The sequence below is a fragment of the Nipponia nippon genome, unplaced genomic scaffold (assembly GCF_047370975.1).
Source record: "Nipponia nippon isolate SJK-2023a ecotype South Korea unplaced genomic scaffold, ASM4737097v1 scaffold_13, whole genome shotgun sequence".
Classification (NCBI taxonomy): Eukaryota; Metazoa; Chordata; class Aves; order Pelecaniformes; family Threskiornithidae; genus Nipponia; species Nipponia nippon.
In genome coordinates, this window is record NW_028262324.1 from 15,734,646 (window position 1) to 15,748,964 (window position 14,319).

The following is a 14,319-nucleotide window of genomic DNA, read 5'->3' on the forward strand; positions in this document are numbered from 1 at the left end:
ATCGGCAACGGAGGCTGTTTGGCGTGAAGGATTGTGCCAACGCGAAATAGAGATAGGGAAAGCGGAGGAGGGGTAGCGTGGTATAGGAGAGAAGAGCGTAAGGAATGGGAAGAGGGATAACGGAAAAAGAGGACTGAGAATGAGTTCTGAGAACAAAGAGCCTGAGTTTAGTGTAGTGAAGGTGGTATCCGAGAGAGACTGAAGAGACGAGGGAGCAAGGTTAAACCAGAACGTGTCCGTACCGGGAATACCCATTGAGCGTTAAGGCACGATGAATTAATTGATTTTTTTTAGGCTTTTCTACCCAGCTATTCCCGTTAGAGATGGATAAACCTTACCGAGACTAACTCTCTCCAGTACAGTCATTCTTTGCTCTTCTTTTTAACTTTTTCAGCCCAATATTAGAAACTTCTTGCTCCAGCTTGAAACGCGGCTGCACGGTAAATGCTCGCGCTCCCGCGCGCTGGGCCGCCCTGCCTATCTCCCGTTACTGGCAGACGGAGCCGTCGGCTCTGCCCTTTACAAAACTTACTTCCCCGCTCCTCAAAAAGTGTACAAAAAGCATATTTTTTGTGAGACGTGGTATCACATACTCGATATTCACTGTTCATCTTACCTAAAATAAATATATATTGGTAAACTGTAGATTTTCATGGGATGAAAACAAATGTACTGAAGGAGATGCTAAGGGAAGTCTTGGTGCACACTTTCAGTCTACCTGCTGCTGAACTGATCCGCGTAGCCTGGCAGCCAGAAAAATCCCTGGGACAGAATAGAGTCGTTTACTCTTCCTTTAAATGGATTTTGCTTTGCCGAGATGGAGTCTCCAATCCATCTGCTGTGGTCTGAGTTCTGGTTGCAACGTAAAAACGTCAGGCCGGTGTTAAGTATTTGTTACAATAATGAATGAAAACTAGGCTGGTTAAAATTTCAGTTGTCAGATTAATACCCGATGTCCTAAAACAACGCGGGCTCAAATTTTAATAGCTTCCTACTGATAGTTCATTACGTAGATCATTCTTTTATGCTCAATTTTGGAAAGATCACTTTTTAAGATGTTTTGGATCAAAGCGTTCAGCTTATTGGAAAGGTGTTTGAGTATTTTTGAGGGTAGGTAATAGTAGATTACAAATTGCCTGCCACTTGGAAAATAAATTACTGCATTTTTCCACCTGCTTTTCATGAAGTTGTAGTTATGGTGCAAGGTATTAAAATTTTCTTTGCCATGATTGAGGGGGTTTTAACGATGTTTTTATTGGGGAGATACGTTAACGCCATAAGCAGTGGTAGTTGGCGATGCCAGGCTTGCTTTCTCAGCCAGACCTGGAGGGGTTACAGATCTGTGCTCGAATGCCACCCCCAGAATTCTTTCTTAGCGCCGAAATCAGCTTAGCCCGCGTTCTGCATTCCTCGGGCTGGCAGAGCTGCCCAGGTTTCTAGACCGTCTTTGATATTCTCTTCATGTGCATGAAGTTTACTGCGTGGAGGTAGCTGCTACTTGCAGCAAAATGCAAAACCAAGCAAACAAAAAACCCGAACACAACACCCTGACCTCTGTGTCCACATGCCAGATTTTACAGAAGCATCGCAGAGAGTGCTCGGTGAATAATTCAAGTTCTCCGTATCACCTCAGTTACAGGCTAACGAAATTATTAGGATGCAATCTTTGCAGGAATAACTCTTTTGAGTTTCTGTTATTAAAGGGTTAGGTCAGGTTATTTTCAAGTCTGGAAATGAAAATCATTGCTTTAAACCTAGCCACTTATTCCCTGGCTACACCCTGGCTTTAAAATGGTTCCACCCTAAACCAGCTTTAGCTCAAAGCTCAGTGTCTGTTTCCTTTCCCCACCCTGCATTCCGTTTTCCCCAGGCTCCAAAGCCCTCCTCCTCCTCCTCTTCCTCCTCCCTATGGTAACAGCCCTGATTCTGTTCATCTGCTTGAACTCCAGAGATCTCCCCTCTCTTGAGTGCCCTTCTCGCTATTCAGTTTATTCCTTGTGCCAAGGTCACGCTAGGCTCATCTTTACAGAGATCACAACTTTCTAAAAAAATATTTTTTTACCCTTTTTTTGTTTCTTTACTGAAATTACAAGTGAGAAATCCAGCAGGTTTTAGAACTTCAACATAAAAAAATTTAATCCTACTTTGCAGTCATCACTGTTCAGGAGTTTCACTTTCCTATCTGAAGTGTTGCTTTTGCATTAAAACATAGTAGGAATTCATTCTTTAGGTGCAGTGTCCAGGAATCAAACCCCAAAACCAGCTTTGCTGTATTGGGCTCCGATTTTTTTTTTATTATTTTTTTTTTTACATTTCTTACAGGCAGTTGTTTCAAAAGGTAAATATTTGTTCTCAAGTATTTTCAAAGGTTATAACTCAGCATCTTGTCATATCATGAGTACTAGTGTTCATGTTTGATGTGCTACTTGAATATTTCTGTCCCTTTGTGTTCGTGTCTATCCATGTGCAGATATGCAGCAAGAGACTGTCTCTGTACTGAGGAGCAGCAGAGAATAATATCTGTTATGAGACTCGGAAAGAGAGGTTACGCTTACAGTCAACCTTAATATTTTTAAAGTGATAGTTTGCATATTTTGGGGAAACAAGAGTGTGGCTTAAGGTATTTCTGCACTGCTCAGTCATTCCTACTTCTGCAAGGGCCGCTTTATTATTCCATTTTACAATACTTTCAAAAATAATTAACTCATCCAGTTTAACCATTTCCTTCTTCCTTGGATTCAGGCGGTTTGTTGTGCCTTGTTTGGGGGAAGATCGGTTGGCTGACCAGGTTTGCTCTGTAGCCCTACGAACCGTTGAGTTGAGGTCAGTAACAGGCGGTGGGAGAGTGGCAACCAGCGGCTGGGTTTGGGGCCAGGAGCTCCTTTTGCTGACACAGCCCACAGGAAAAAAATCTGGAGAGTTTGATTCAGTGGTAGAAAAACAACTATCGCAGGAAAGAGATAAAAAATTGATTCCCCCCCCCCCCCCCCGATTACCTGGAGCAGTGGAGGGAATTTTCCAGTTGCTATTTCTACACTGATTACTGTTTTGAGGAAAACAAAGGTGGAGATATACTTGTGCTTTTAGAATACCACTGCACAAATATCAAGAGAAAACCAGGTCATATTTGTGTAGAACAAGTCTGGTTTATTTTAGAAACACTATTCTAGAGGTATTGAGGAGAATGTTTCTGCTGGTAAAACATATATGGTGAACATCCTATGGCCGTAGGCTTGAAAATTATATTCAAGCCTGTGTGATGAATGCTGCCTTTCAGTTGGCATGGGCTCCCCCCGAGCCCTCCAGAAACAGGCACAGCATTGGGAATGTGCAGTTTTATGGAGGATGGTGTTTCTCAGCAGCTCAAATCCTGACAGCGTCCCAGGTCACCCTGCTTTGAATCACGGCTGAGAAGCTGTAGTAGGACTCAAACCCGGACGGAGTGGGGTGGGAAAGCGCAGCCTGAAGGAGACCGTGGTTTTGGTTCCGTAAGGATTCACTTAAGATACCTTACAGTCTTCAACGTAAAGGCAGTTTTTCATGATCATATATGCCGTGGTTAGATATCTATGTTTGCCTGACAGTTTCCTGAGTTATGAAATTGGAGCTTATTTTGAATGCTACGCACGTTTGTTATATCCACGTGTATACTATTATGTTTGTAAAATAGTGCTAATCAAAACCAGTATAGCTCGTGGCATCGCTTCTCTACGTAAATATTCCAGTATGTGAGAATGCTGGGGTTTGCTTAACAAATAGTAAGTTGTGGAACGCTTTTGAAGGATTTCTGTTAGAAAGGAGGGGGTGTCTGAATACAAACTTCAAGGATATTTTTGGCAGCTGGTAAAAGATCGTCATTTTTCTACCAGCCCAGGTGCTCCTTTTATTTTTTTTTTATTGGCAAGAAAAAATACTAGGAAATGAAAGCTCTTTTTTTTTTTTCCTCTGAGTTTAAAAACTAATTATGTCTTTTGCACAGGAGATCAAGCCAAATCTTCCTAAACTTCTACAAGAAACATCACCCCTGAAATGTTAGATGAAATCTACTGTTGGGCAGATCCGTATAGATATTTGACATAAATAGGTAGAAGAACCTCAGAAAATTAAGTATTTGGTTTCACCTAAGTTTTTTCCAGAAGAGTTCAGCTCAGGTCATAATTTGGCAGTGTCCTTGCAAGAAAAGCTGAGTTTAAGTGGCTCCCCCTTTCCCTTGGTACTTAATTGCACCCCCACGCTCTCCTGCAGTTGTTCCGGTGAAAACGTCTGTGCAGCCATGTAGTGAAACAGTTTGGGGAACTGATCTGGGGTTAAAAATAACTTTTTTTAATAAACCAGTTTTATTTTTAACGTATTAGTTCCTGTCTCAAGTTCACCTCACAACTATCCGTGTAGTCTTGGTACAACTGAGGGAGTAGCGGGGGGGATGCAGGAACGAGCGTTTGGGGTGGGAGAAGTTGCTGATGTTGGGACCTCGTCCCTCGCCCCCCTTCTGCCCTTTCTGCCTGTCATGTTGTCAACGAAAAAATGACATTTGCCACCACACTAAAAGTTACCCAGCTGCGTGCAGGAGATGCTAAACAACCACCCCAGAATGCGGGATGCTGCATCCATCACAGGTGGCTTCCAGGGCCAATGCTGTTTACTTTGTTCATTAACAACTGGGGCGGTGGGATGGAGCGAACCCCCAGCAAGTTGTTGGATGGCGCCAGACTGGGAGGAATGATTTGCTGGAAGGCGGCGGTGCCAGACACAGCATGAATTCAACAAAGACAAATGTGAAGTCCTGCCTGTGGGACAGAATAACCCCGTGCACCAGTATGGGTTGGCAGCCAAGGAGTGAGAGAGCAGCTTTGCAGAAAATGTGGTCTGGTGAGTAACGAGCTGAAGAGGGGTCTGCGTGCCCAGTTGCTTTACGAAGAGCGTACCTAGCACGTCAAGGGCAGTGAGACCACGTTTGGAGTGCAAGATCCGGTTTGGGGATCTCCAGGACAAGAAGGACTTTGACAAGCGTGAGCAAGCCCAGCCGAGGCCATGCAGCTGTTGTGTACGATGAGAGGCTGAGACAGCTTGGTTTAACCTTGCAGAAGAGAAGGGGGGTGGGTGGATTGTCCAGAGCCGGACCCTTCCCAGATGTGTATGGAGAAGGGATGAGAGGTAATGGACACAAGTTACAGGAAGGGAAATTCTCATGGGGTAAAAGGAGGAAGTTCTTCAGAGTGATCAAATGATGGAGGAGTTGTGGTATCTTTCGCCCTGCAGACATTCAGAACTTGGCTGTACAAGCCCCTGAGCAATGGGATCTAGCTCTAGAAGTAGCCCTGAAGTCACTTTCAACCTCATTTATTCTGCTATTCTTAAAAATGAGTCCAGGCAATACAGCAGTAACGCTGCCACAGGTCGGGATGGCTCCTCGCTCGGTGTCTGTTGGTGACACCGCTTAAGACGTAGCTTCAGTTGCTGTTGTTTTCAAACTGTACTTCCCTTGATGCTTGCCTTTCTGTTTCTGACCGCAGGACTTGCATACCTGAAAGTTTGTCTTTCCTTCCTTTCACCTTTCCACCCTAATTTATGTAAAGAGAGAATATTCTCTCCACCTATAATCTTTGCTGTGGGTTTTTCTGTGCTTTGTTCTTTCATGTTTTGAAAAGAAGGCGAGCGGTATGACTTGCCAGCCCTGCTTCACGCTTGCCTATAGGAGGGAAAGAATTTGGTGGACTGACTGTTTACGACTGTCAAGTGTGCCTTACAGATGAGAGTAGGATATAAGGTTATCCAGTGTTTCTTTAATTAGCTCCAGATAGTTGTGGGATCTTGCTGTCACCCCTAGCTTTGGCAAGTGTCCACAAAATGCAGGCAGCCAGAGACTTTGGCTGGGTTTAGTTGATGGTGTTATTGATGTCGGGTTGAAAAGATGCTGGTGGAACCGGCAGGACGATGGCGTTCGTTCTGCCGAAGCACCTACGGGGCCAAATTCTGCCAAAAGAGGTACTGGAGCTGTGCGACGGGGTGAGCTGTGCAGGAGGGGTAAGGACGCTTTCGGTGACGGGAGGTGGCTCGAATTGCCGTTGTCTTCGGAGGTTGTGGGGACTTGTAAAGAGTTTACTCCAGGTGCTGAGCAGCGATGACCTCCCGTTTGGAAAGGTGTGCTTGGAGGAACGGCTCCTGCCGTGTGACAAAGCGCTGAATTCGAGGGGGTTGAGGAGGGGTTGGAAGGGCTCCTAAAAGCTTCCTGAAATTTGCCAGGGTGACAGAGAAAACGTAGGGAAAATGGCTTAAAGCTTTGGCTGCAGAGGATAAGCTCAACGCTGTTGCGCTCCTTTCAAGGAGTGCCGCGTTTGCCGGCCGACTTCCCCACCTCGCCGGCGGTTGGGCCGCTTTGATTAGGTAGGCAGTCGCTTGATGATGCGTGTCGTGCGACCTCATCATCCTGGAAACTCAGAAGACGGAGGGAGAAACGTGAACTGCTTTGTATTTCTGCCAAACAGAAAGGGACTTTGAAGATGACAGACTTCTTGGATCTCCTCTTACCTTGAGACTGTAACGACAAGAGCAGTATTGCGGAATAGCGACCTGGCAAAACGCCGCCTTTAGTTCTTGGGGAAGAGGTGGTTTCTGCTTTGAATTTGCCAGCAGCAGATGTAATCTTGTATGGCTTTCATTCACGCCTTTCTCTCTTCTCAGGGGTTTAGTCCTCCAGCTACAGATTTCTAGAAGATGTTCAACTGTGTGCATGAGAGAGCAGGAATAAAAGTTGAAAGAGGAAAAAGTTATTTTAAAAACCAGTTTATGAAAGAGAATAATAGCATTGGGAGTCTGGGAAACAACAGAAAACACAACTGGGGGTTTACTGAGAAGGTAAAAACACAACACCAAGAAGAAATAAGGGGTGTGAAAGAAGCAGATGCTGAGGAGGTAGTTTGGTAACAGCTGACTTTAAGCTGTAACGAGGAAAAATTACTTGAAGCGGGGAGAAGAAACACAAGAAAAATTTGTGTATTAAAGTAATTAATTAAGGGACTCAAATGAATTCTCTAAAACGGAGAAGCTTTTCCTTGGTCTTTCTGAGATGGCATTTGTATTTTTTTCAGTTGTTTGACTAGGTTTAATGCTTTTTACTGTCATTTTTCTCCTAGATCTTGGAAAACAACTTATCACTTGAACGTTTCATTCAGATACTTGTAGTGAGTTGCCTCCCCTTTATTTCTGCCGCAGCCCTTCCCAAGGGGCTGGCAGGTGTCTGTAGTACTTCTTGATTTTTTTGACTGGTACAACTTGCTTTTTTCATACCTGGGTTTGTGACAGGAGCTCAGTTTATGTGGCTTCCAGGTAATTTCTTTTTTCTTTTTTTTTTTTTTTTATGGTAGTAGTGACATGCCAGCTGATAAATGGGATTTCTCATCTGGATTTGGGCTTCGCATAGCGTAGCGAAGCAAACGAGCCTCCCGTGGCTGTACTTCCCTTGCAGAGCCAGCGTACAATTCAGTTGGGTTTTGCCCAAATACGATTTTCTGCGCGGCAGCCGCCCCGTGCGCGTTTGGGGTGTTGCACCGCTCGCGCTGCGCTGGCGTGAGCGTTATTCCTCTTCGTGGGTCTGTGAAAGCCTGCCTGGCCGGTGTGGTTGGGAACGAAGTGCGTTTTGTCGTGCCGTGCTCCGCTGGGATGCGAGATGCCTGTAATTGGGCTTCCCATATTCCTTTTACTTCAGGCTTTCGTGTGTAAATAAGAATTTTACCAGCTAAATGCTGCTTGTGGAGTTTCAGTTGAAACGCTGTTGCCAAAACTGGAAAAATATTCCCTGTGTTTTATTTGAAAATAAAAACAATAACAAAAAAAATTCATCCACGTCAACAAACTGCTAAAGCTTTTCTAAAGCTCCTGTGTTTTGGAAAGTAGGCTGGCGTAATAGAATAACTGCAAAATAATTATTTTCTAAAGAGACTAATGAGCTCCGTTTTGTAGAGCAGCGTTAATCCCATGCTTAGCTCGCCGCCGCGATCGGGATTTCCCGCCAGCGGTGCCTGGAAGCCGGGCAGTCGCAGGGACCGTCTCGGCGGTGTGAAAAACGGGATGCGGAGGGGCTGGATGGAGCCCTGGGGCCGCCGCCTGACCCCTCGCCTTGCGCAATTGCAAAATAGAGGCTCATTTACTACAGCTTGGTTTACGTACTGTCGAAGCACTGTAGTAAACAGTTTAGATTACTGGGCAGTGACGGATACTTTTGATTCATACGATTCTTTGGCTAAATCTTGTTAAAAGAAGCTGTATTCTAGAGAAAAAGAGAGAAGTGGTTTTGGAGGCGCCGTGAAGAGGAACTTGATGCATTTTTGGGTTTTGGTGTCCTGAGAGTATTTTAGTACTTACGTGTCTAAGTGGATATTTATTTTGCCTTAATGTGTATTTGATTAGGTTAGATCAGCTATAAATACTGGAAGCTCTAAAGCCTCTATTTCGCTGTCTGTCTCTAATCTTGGCTTTTGAGGAACATTTAATGTCTTGTTGTGGTTACAATTAATCTGCGTGTGTTTTAGCAATTAGTGTTTATGTGCAGCAGGCAGCAACGGATTCTGGCAACTGTCAATCAGCATCTGTAACTGGCTCTGAAAAAGGAGGGGAGAAAACGCAAGGTGATTTACTGCCTGCCCGGTTATTTGGCAACACCGTTTTGTTGACAAACACCCTTTCTGGCCCGAGTTCTTCGCTGCGATTTGCCACGGAGGTGGTGAGGAGCAGAGGGATAGCAGTATTGCCGTGGCTTTGGTTTGATAAAGCTGGCTCTTACATTACCAGTTTAATGGGCTAGAATTTACTTTCTTTGCCACCTTTTGTAACAGCTGCTGGTTTTTAAACTCTTGTGATTTCCCTTTACGCGGAAATGTTTGTTTTCAAAACAAAATTAATTATCCTGTAGAAAAGTGTCTATACCTGTTAACCGCTCGCTCAGTAACAGAGGGATGACAAAATATGTAAAAATTCAAAGCAGCTGAATTCTTCTCCTTGGCTAAGATTTAATAAAACTGATAATATAAGATTATACAAGCAAAACACAGATGGAGGAGGGAAAATGGTTTGATTTGAAGAGAGAGAGCATCTCTGATAGTTCCCGTAGTTGCTGCTACTGTGTTTGTAGCCCCCAGCCTTGGGTATTCCTTACATCTCCGGCTGTAGGAGTACTCTGCTAATGACTGGTTTTTTCCCTTATTGTTTGCTTTGAGGCTTTTCATTTTTTCAAGGAAGTGGAAAAAGTTAACAGCAAGAGGTGCTGGCAGCACAGTATAGCTTAGCGTACTGCAGATCTGAACATGGTGAGGAACCTGGTGTGCCCTGGGCTGGCGCTGGGAGATTCGCTGCCTGATCCTGGCTCCACGGCCTGGACGCTTTGAGCAAGTCACCGTGCCTTTCTCTGGCAGTTACCACCTGTAAAATGGAGATAAAAGTCGTGATCTTCCTTGAGCTGTTTTCCAGGTTACGAGAGGTAGGCACTGTACCGGTGTCCTCATTAGCATTTTTTAATAAGGCTATGGAGATTGATGGCTTGCCCTGGTTTGGAGTTGTTGAATGCTACAACCGAGTGCTAGCGTGCCGTGCTCTTCCCCTTCGCCTCTCGTAAGCTCTGCTGCTGTGAAATCGGTACCGGAGTAAGTTTATTGCTGTGGTGTATATGGACACACCTGAATTCCTTGCCCTGGGAAATGCAAGATGACTCTGTGAAAGCAGCTGAGCATCCATTTTGTACATGACATACCGCTATTTGAACTGTAATAGTTGCCTCTTGCATTAAGTAGATTTAAACATATTTTGAACTAGGAGGCAATAAAACGTTCGGGATCTGCAAAACAGCTGCTTTTCCATCTGATCGCTCACTATCAACGCCTTCTCTCTGGATTTGGATTTTTCCCTCTGCTTAGTACAAATGCTACGAAGGCATCCGTTTGTTGGGACGCTTTAGCCCTGTTCTGCCAGGCGCTCGACTGGGTTTTGAGCACGTCAGCTGTGTCCTGCTGCTGCGGATCTGGAGTAGGCGATTGCGGTTTGTTTTACGCACCTTATAAATGGGGTAACAGGCCTTTTTGTAGATAATTTTTTTGTTTTGTGTGAAGAATAAAGCGGATTATAAGAGTCCCTTTCCTTTACATAAAAATACATAAACTAAGACTATAAGAGAGTAAAAGTTCAAACAAGAGAGAATCTTTTAACTAGATGTCCCCAAAAATACACAAATAAATAGTGTTTTCGCAGGGAGGAATTAACCTTATCATAGCTTTTTCATTTTTGTTTCGGTTCACTAATTGATCTTTTTGTTAATAGCCGTATAGAAACATAACGGACTTCTTTGTAGCTACCTGTTGTAAAGTGGCTAATCTGTGTCTTTGGTTGTTGTTTTTAACTGTATCGCTTCTCTATAAAACCTACCCTGTGATATACGCCGGGAACCGCTGCTTACTGTGTATTTTTCAGATAAGTGACCCCAAGGGATTTATACTAATGAGCAGCCCGCTATTACAGGCTGTTTGTTACTGCGTTTTTCAAAACCTTCATCATGGGGAGGAAATGAAAGAATGAAAATTTGGACTACGGGGGTAAAACTATGGAAAAAACAGAACTTAAACATTTGAATGTAATTTCAGTACTAGCAGACTATCCTGAAATCTTAGTTTAAAACCAATAAATAGGTAAATAAAGTTTTATCCAGTTACTGGTTGTGGGGGAGGCTGTAGACCTCTCCCCCTCTGCCCTCCCTTCTTCGTGCGTGGTACTGAAGTTCAGCCGCGTTGATGGGGCAGACGGGCGCAGGCTGGAAGAACAGAAACCCCCAGCTGCGGGCTGGCTGCGCTTTCTATCGCGCCTCCCAACGGCCAAGTTCATCTCCGGACGTTTGGAAAAGGAAGGGTGAGAAACGGCACTCGCGCGTGAAAAGTGACAATGAGGCCGACAGGTGGGGATAAGTTCCTGGTTCTCCGTTATTTGGACCCATGGTTAGAGAGGTATGCGTGGCCGGCGTGCCGCATCTCGGGAATTTCTTTGCGTCTCTGATGACATCTTTCATCACGCAGGTGCTGACGTGACGGTAACGGAGCCCAGCAGCTCTGACAGCAGAGTGGAGCAATCGGACCCCTACGCGAACGTCGAGGAAGCCCTCATCGGTGGGGAAGCCAGCTACATCTCTCAGCCCCTGACCCCGGAGAAGGAGGACGCGCTCCAGGCTGCCACCGTCGCCAACCTGCGCGCGGCTCTCATGAGTAAGAACAGTTTGCTGTCTCTGAAAGCCGACATGCTGGGAGAGGATAGTTCTCTGCTGTTTGAGTACTTACCCAAAGGCACGCATTCTCTCTCTCGTAAGTTTGTGTTTTTATATTTTTTGTTTACTGACACTTTAAGTGAAATCTTGAGTGAGAAGAAAATACAGGTCACCGTCTTGTTTATTACTACCAATATGTTTATATCCAGTTTTAAGTCCTGCTTAATCCCACTTTCCATACAATTTGGAAACCCGTGTCTGGTATCGATCCAACTTCAACGTTAACTGCTGAAGCCATGGAAGGAAGTATTTAGTGTATGCGTATGTAGCGCTTGTCCTCAAATTTCTCTTTTACTTGTTTGCAAAATGGTACTTACAAACAAAATACACAGTATTTGAGTCCTTATGGTAAAAGAAGTAGCTGCCAAGGTTTTGAATCCATAATTACCTGATGTTGAAAGGAGGCTTGACTGTTGCTCCTGCGTCTGTGGAAGCAGTTGTGATTTTGTAGTTCGCGTGATCTTTACTTCTTGCTGTTTACTTTTGCACCTCTCTAAGTAATGAGCAGCTATTGATTGGTTTGTTATACTCGCTCATGGAAACGAATCTTTTTCTACTGGTGATCTGTTGGAGACAGCTGATGTGTGCCATTACGTGCGGACAGCTTATTTTTCGGCATGCTTTTGTGTTTTCTTCGTCGCAATCGTAAAATAGTTTGATTCTCCAGTGCACAAAGAAAGAAAAATTATTAATGCTCTATTTTAATGATGCTCTCAGAAGGTGGGGATGTCATTTGTGACATAAAACAGAGCAAGCGGTGGCTTTCTGAGTACAACGTGTTAGTTTCCAGCAGAAAAGGTTTATTTTAATCTATACTGAGAAAATTGACCAATTAAATAGAATGAAAAGTTCACTTAAGATACTTATTTTTAGTTTCCTTGGTGGCAAAATAAAAAAAAAAGATAAGTTTTAATGGTCACTTGGGATGTACGATGAAGGGAAAAAACTGCACAACATAATGTCGGTCTTAGTATCTCATTTTGCTTCTCATGGCTGAACAGTAGAATTATTTTTTTAAAAAATCTTTCTACATTTGGAGGAAAAAAATGGTTTTGTACCTTATTCTTCAGCTTTAATGTTTGGGGGAGAATTGCTAATGCAATGTTCTTGTTACTTCCACGGTAGTTTACTTACTGAATGATCTCCAGTTAAATCGGATTTAGATGGTTCAAACTAGGCTCCCGGGTTGAAAATCCCTTCGATGCAATGAAATAGCAGAGATCCTGTGCAGCAGTTTAATCGCCGGGCTTGCGTTTAGTGAGAAGAGTGCCCTCAGCTGGCACCGGGACGAGTGGGAGCGTGCATCGATGCACGCCTGCGAGGGTGATTTATGCACCGCGTGTTCGGATCTGTGACTCGTGACAGGTGAAATCAGCGATTTCATCTTCTGTCATGATAAACTGGAGTAATGACGGGGCTGCCCTCTATCCATCATCCTTCTCTTGGTTGGAGGATTTTAGGTTTTGCTTAAAAGCCGAAGGACCGTTTGGCATAAAGACAAATGAGTATAAGGCAGTCATAAATTTGGGCTAGAAATTAGAGAGTGCCTCACCAGCGGAGACCTGGAGTTGGGGAACAGGCGCGGTGTAGGCAGAAGACCAACTGGGTTTCAAATAAAGCTTGATCGATTTAGAAAAGGGGGTAGATGCTGGCTCGTTGGGGGTGCGATGACTCAGGAGGTCCTTCCAGCCTGTCTGCGAGGTCCCTGTTTTCCAGTCCTCTCACTATTACTTGAATTTCATTCAGGTAAGCTTCAGTTATCTCATTTTTATGGAAGCGAAGTGGATTGTGTAAGACAAAAAGACGACTGCTCGCTTGGTTTGTAGCTCTCCCACCAGTAGGTGGATGTGGCTGTGGCCTGGTAAGAGGATTTTTACAGAGGCAAGGAGTTAAAGGACATATTTTTCTTTCATCTTATTCAGATTCCCAGGTATCGATTTATTTTAATGACTTGAAGAAGATGTTCTGATACAAGACTTGCTCGCTTTTAAGTGGTCATTACTGAATACAATAGGACATCAAGTTTAATGAGAATTTTCAGCGTATAAAACGACAGTAAAGCAAGTGGCAAGAAGATTCTGGAGATCTAAAAGCACGGTCTAGCTTGGTGCTAGCTTTGTAGGTGTTTTTCACATTTTTCTTCAAACACAATTTGAGGATGTTGAGTCATTTTAAGTCCTGGGTCATATTAAAAAAGGGGGGGGAGCATTGTGGGGGAGTAGGCAGGAGCACAGTGAACAAGATTCTTTTTTTTAAGAAACAAAACGAGCACAGTGTGTGGTAGTGTTCATCTGTCTGATTTGAAAAGGAAACACACTATTTTCAAGATTTTTAAGTGATCAGTCTCTCTTGAGTTTAAAAAAAATGTGAATATGTTTTTAATCTTAACTGCTATAACTAGATTGTCTTCGTAGTTTCTTACGAAGCTGTACAGTAAGGAGCTGACTCAAGGAGCAGCATTCACCTTTATTTTTCTTTTCTGGAGGAAAAGACTTAACGGAGGTGGACAGATCTGAAGAGTATATTATGCACATTTAAAATTCTGATGAGCCGTTTCTTAAGGGGATGTTACTCTCCAAGTTACTGCATACGTTACAAGTTTTAATTTTTCTTCCGCGTGGTTCATACTGTTGTAGAAGCTAGTAGACGATACCCCAAGGTTTTCGCTTTACCCCGTCTTCTTTTTTCCTAATTCATTGTATATCGTAATGATCGTATGAAGTATGAAATTACTTATCATTTCGCTGACGGAAAATGAAGCCCGGGATGTGTGCGGGGGGTGTCGTATCACTATGATGTAGTCAAACATAGGTACATCATTTCTAAAGTTAACCACTTCAAACTAATTTAAAATCAGAAGGGAAAATTGAAGTCTCTTGCCATTTGGGTAACACACAGTTGCCAGATAACCTGCAGCTGTGAAGGGCTCGGGGAACTTGCGACGGTGGTGGTGTATGAACAAGACTGACGTTCACGTGCTTGTCAGAAACCTAAAGAACGCGCAGGTTTTGCAACAAAAGGTA

At 43.9% G+C, this 14,319-nt stretch overlaps 1 protein-coding gene across 9 annotated transcripts in view; it reads left to right on the plus strand.

The window, feature by feature from the left end:
• Positions 1-14,319, plus strand: part of ZBTB46 (zinc finger and BTB domain containing 46) — a 60,156-nt gene that overhangs the window by 23,590 nt on the left and 22,247 nt on the right. For all 9 annotated transcript variants that reach the window (XM_087750229.1, XM_087750236.1, XM_087750228.1 and 6 more), the window contains one exon: positions 11,052-11,333. In XM_087750229.1, the coding sequence (XP_087606355.1) occupies positions 11,052-11,333 (282 nt within the window). The remainder of the gene's footprint in view (positions 1-11,051; positions 11,334-14,319) is intronic.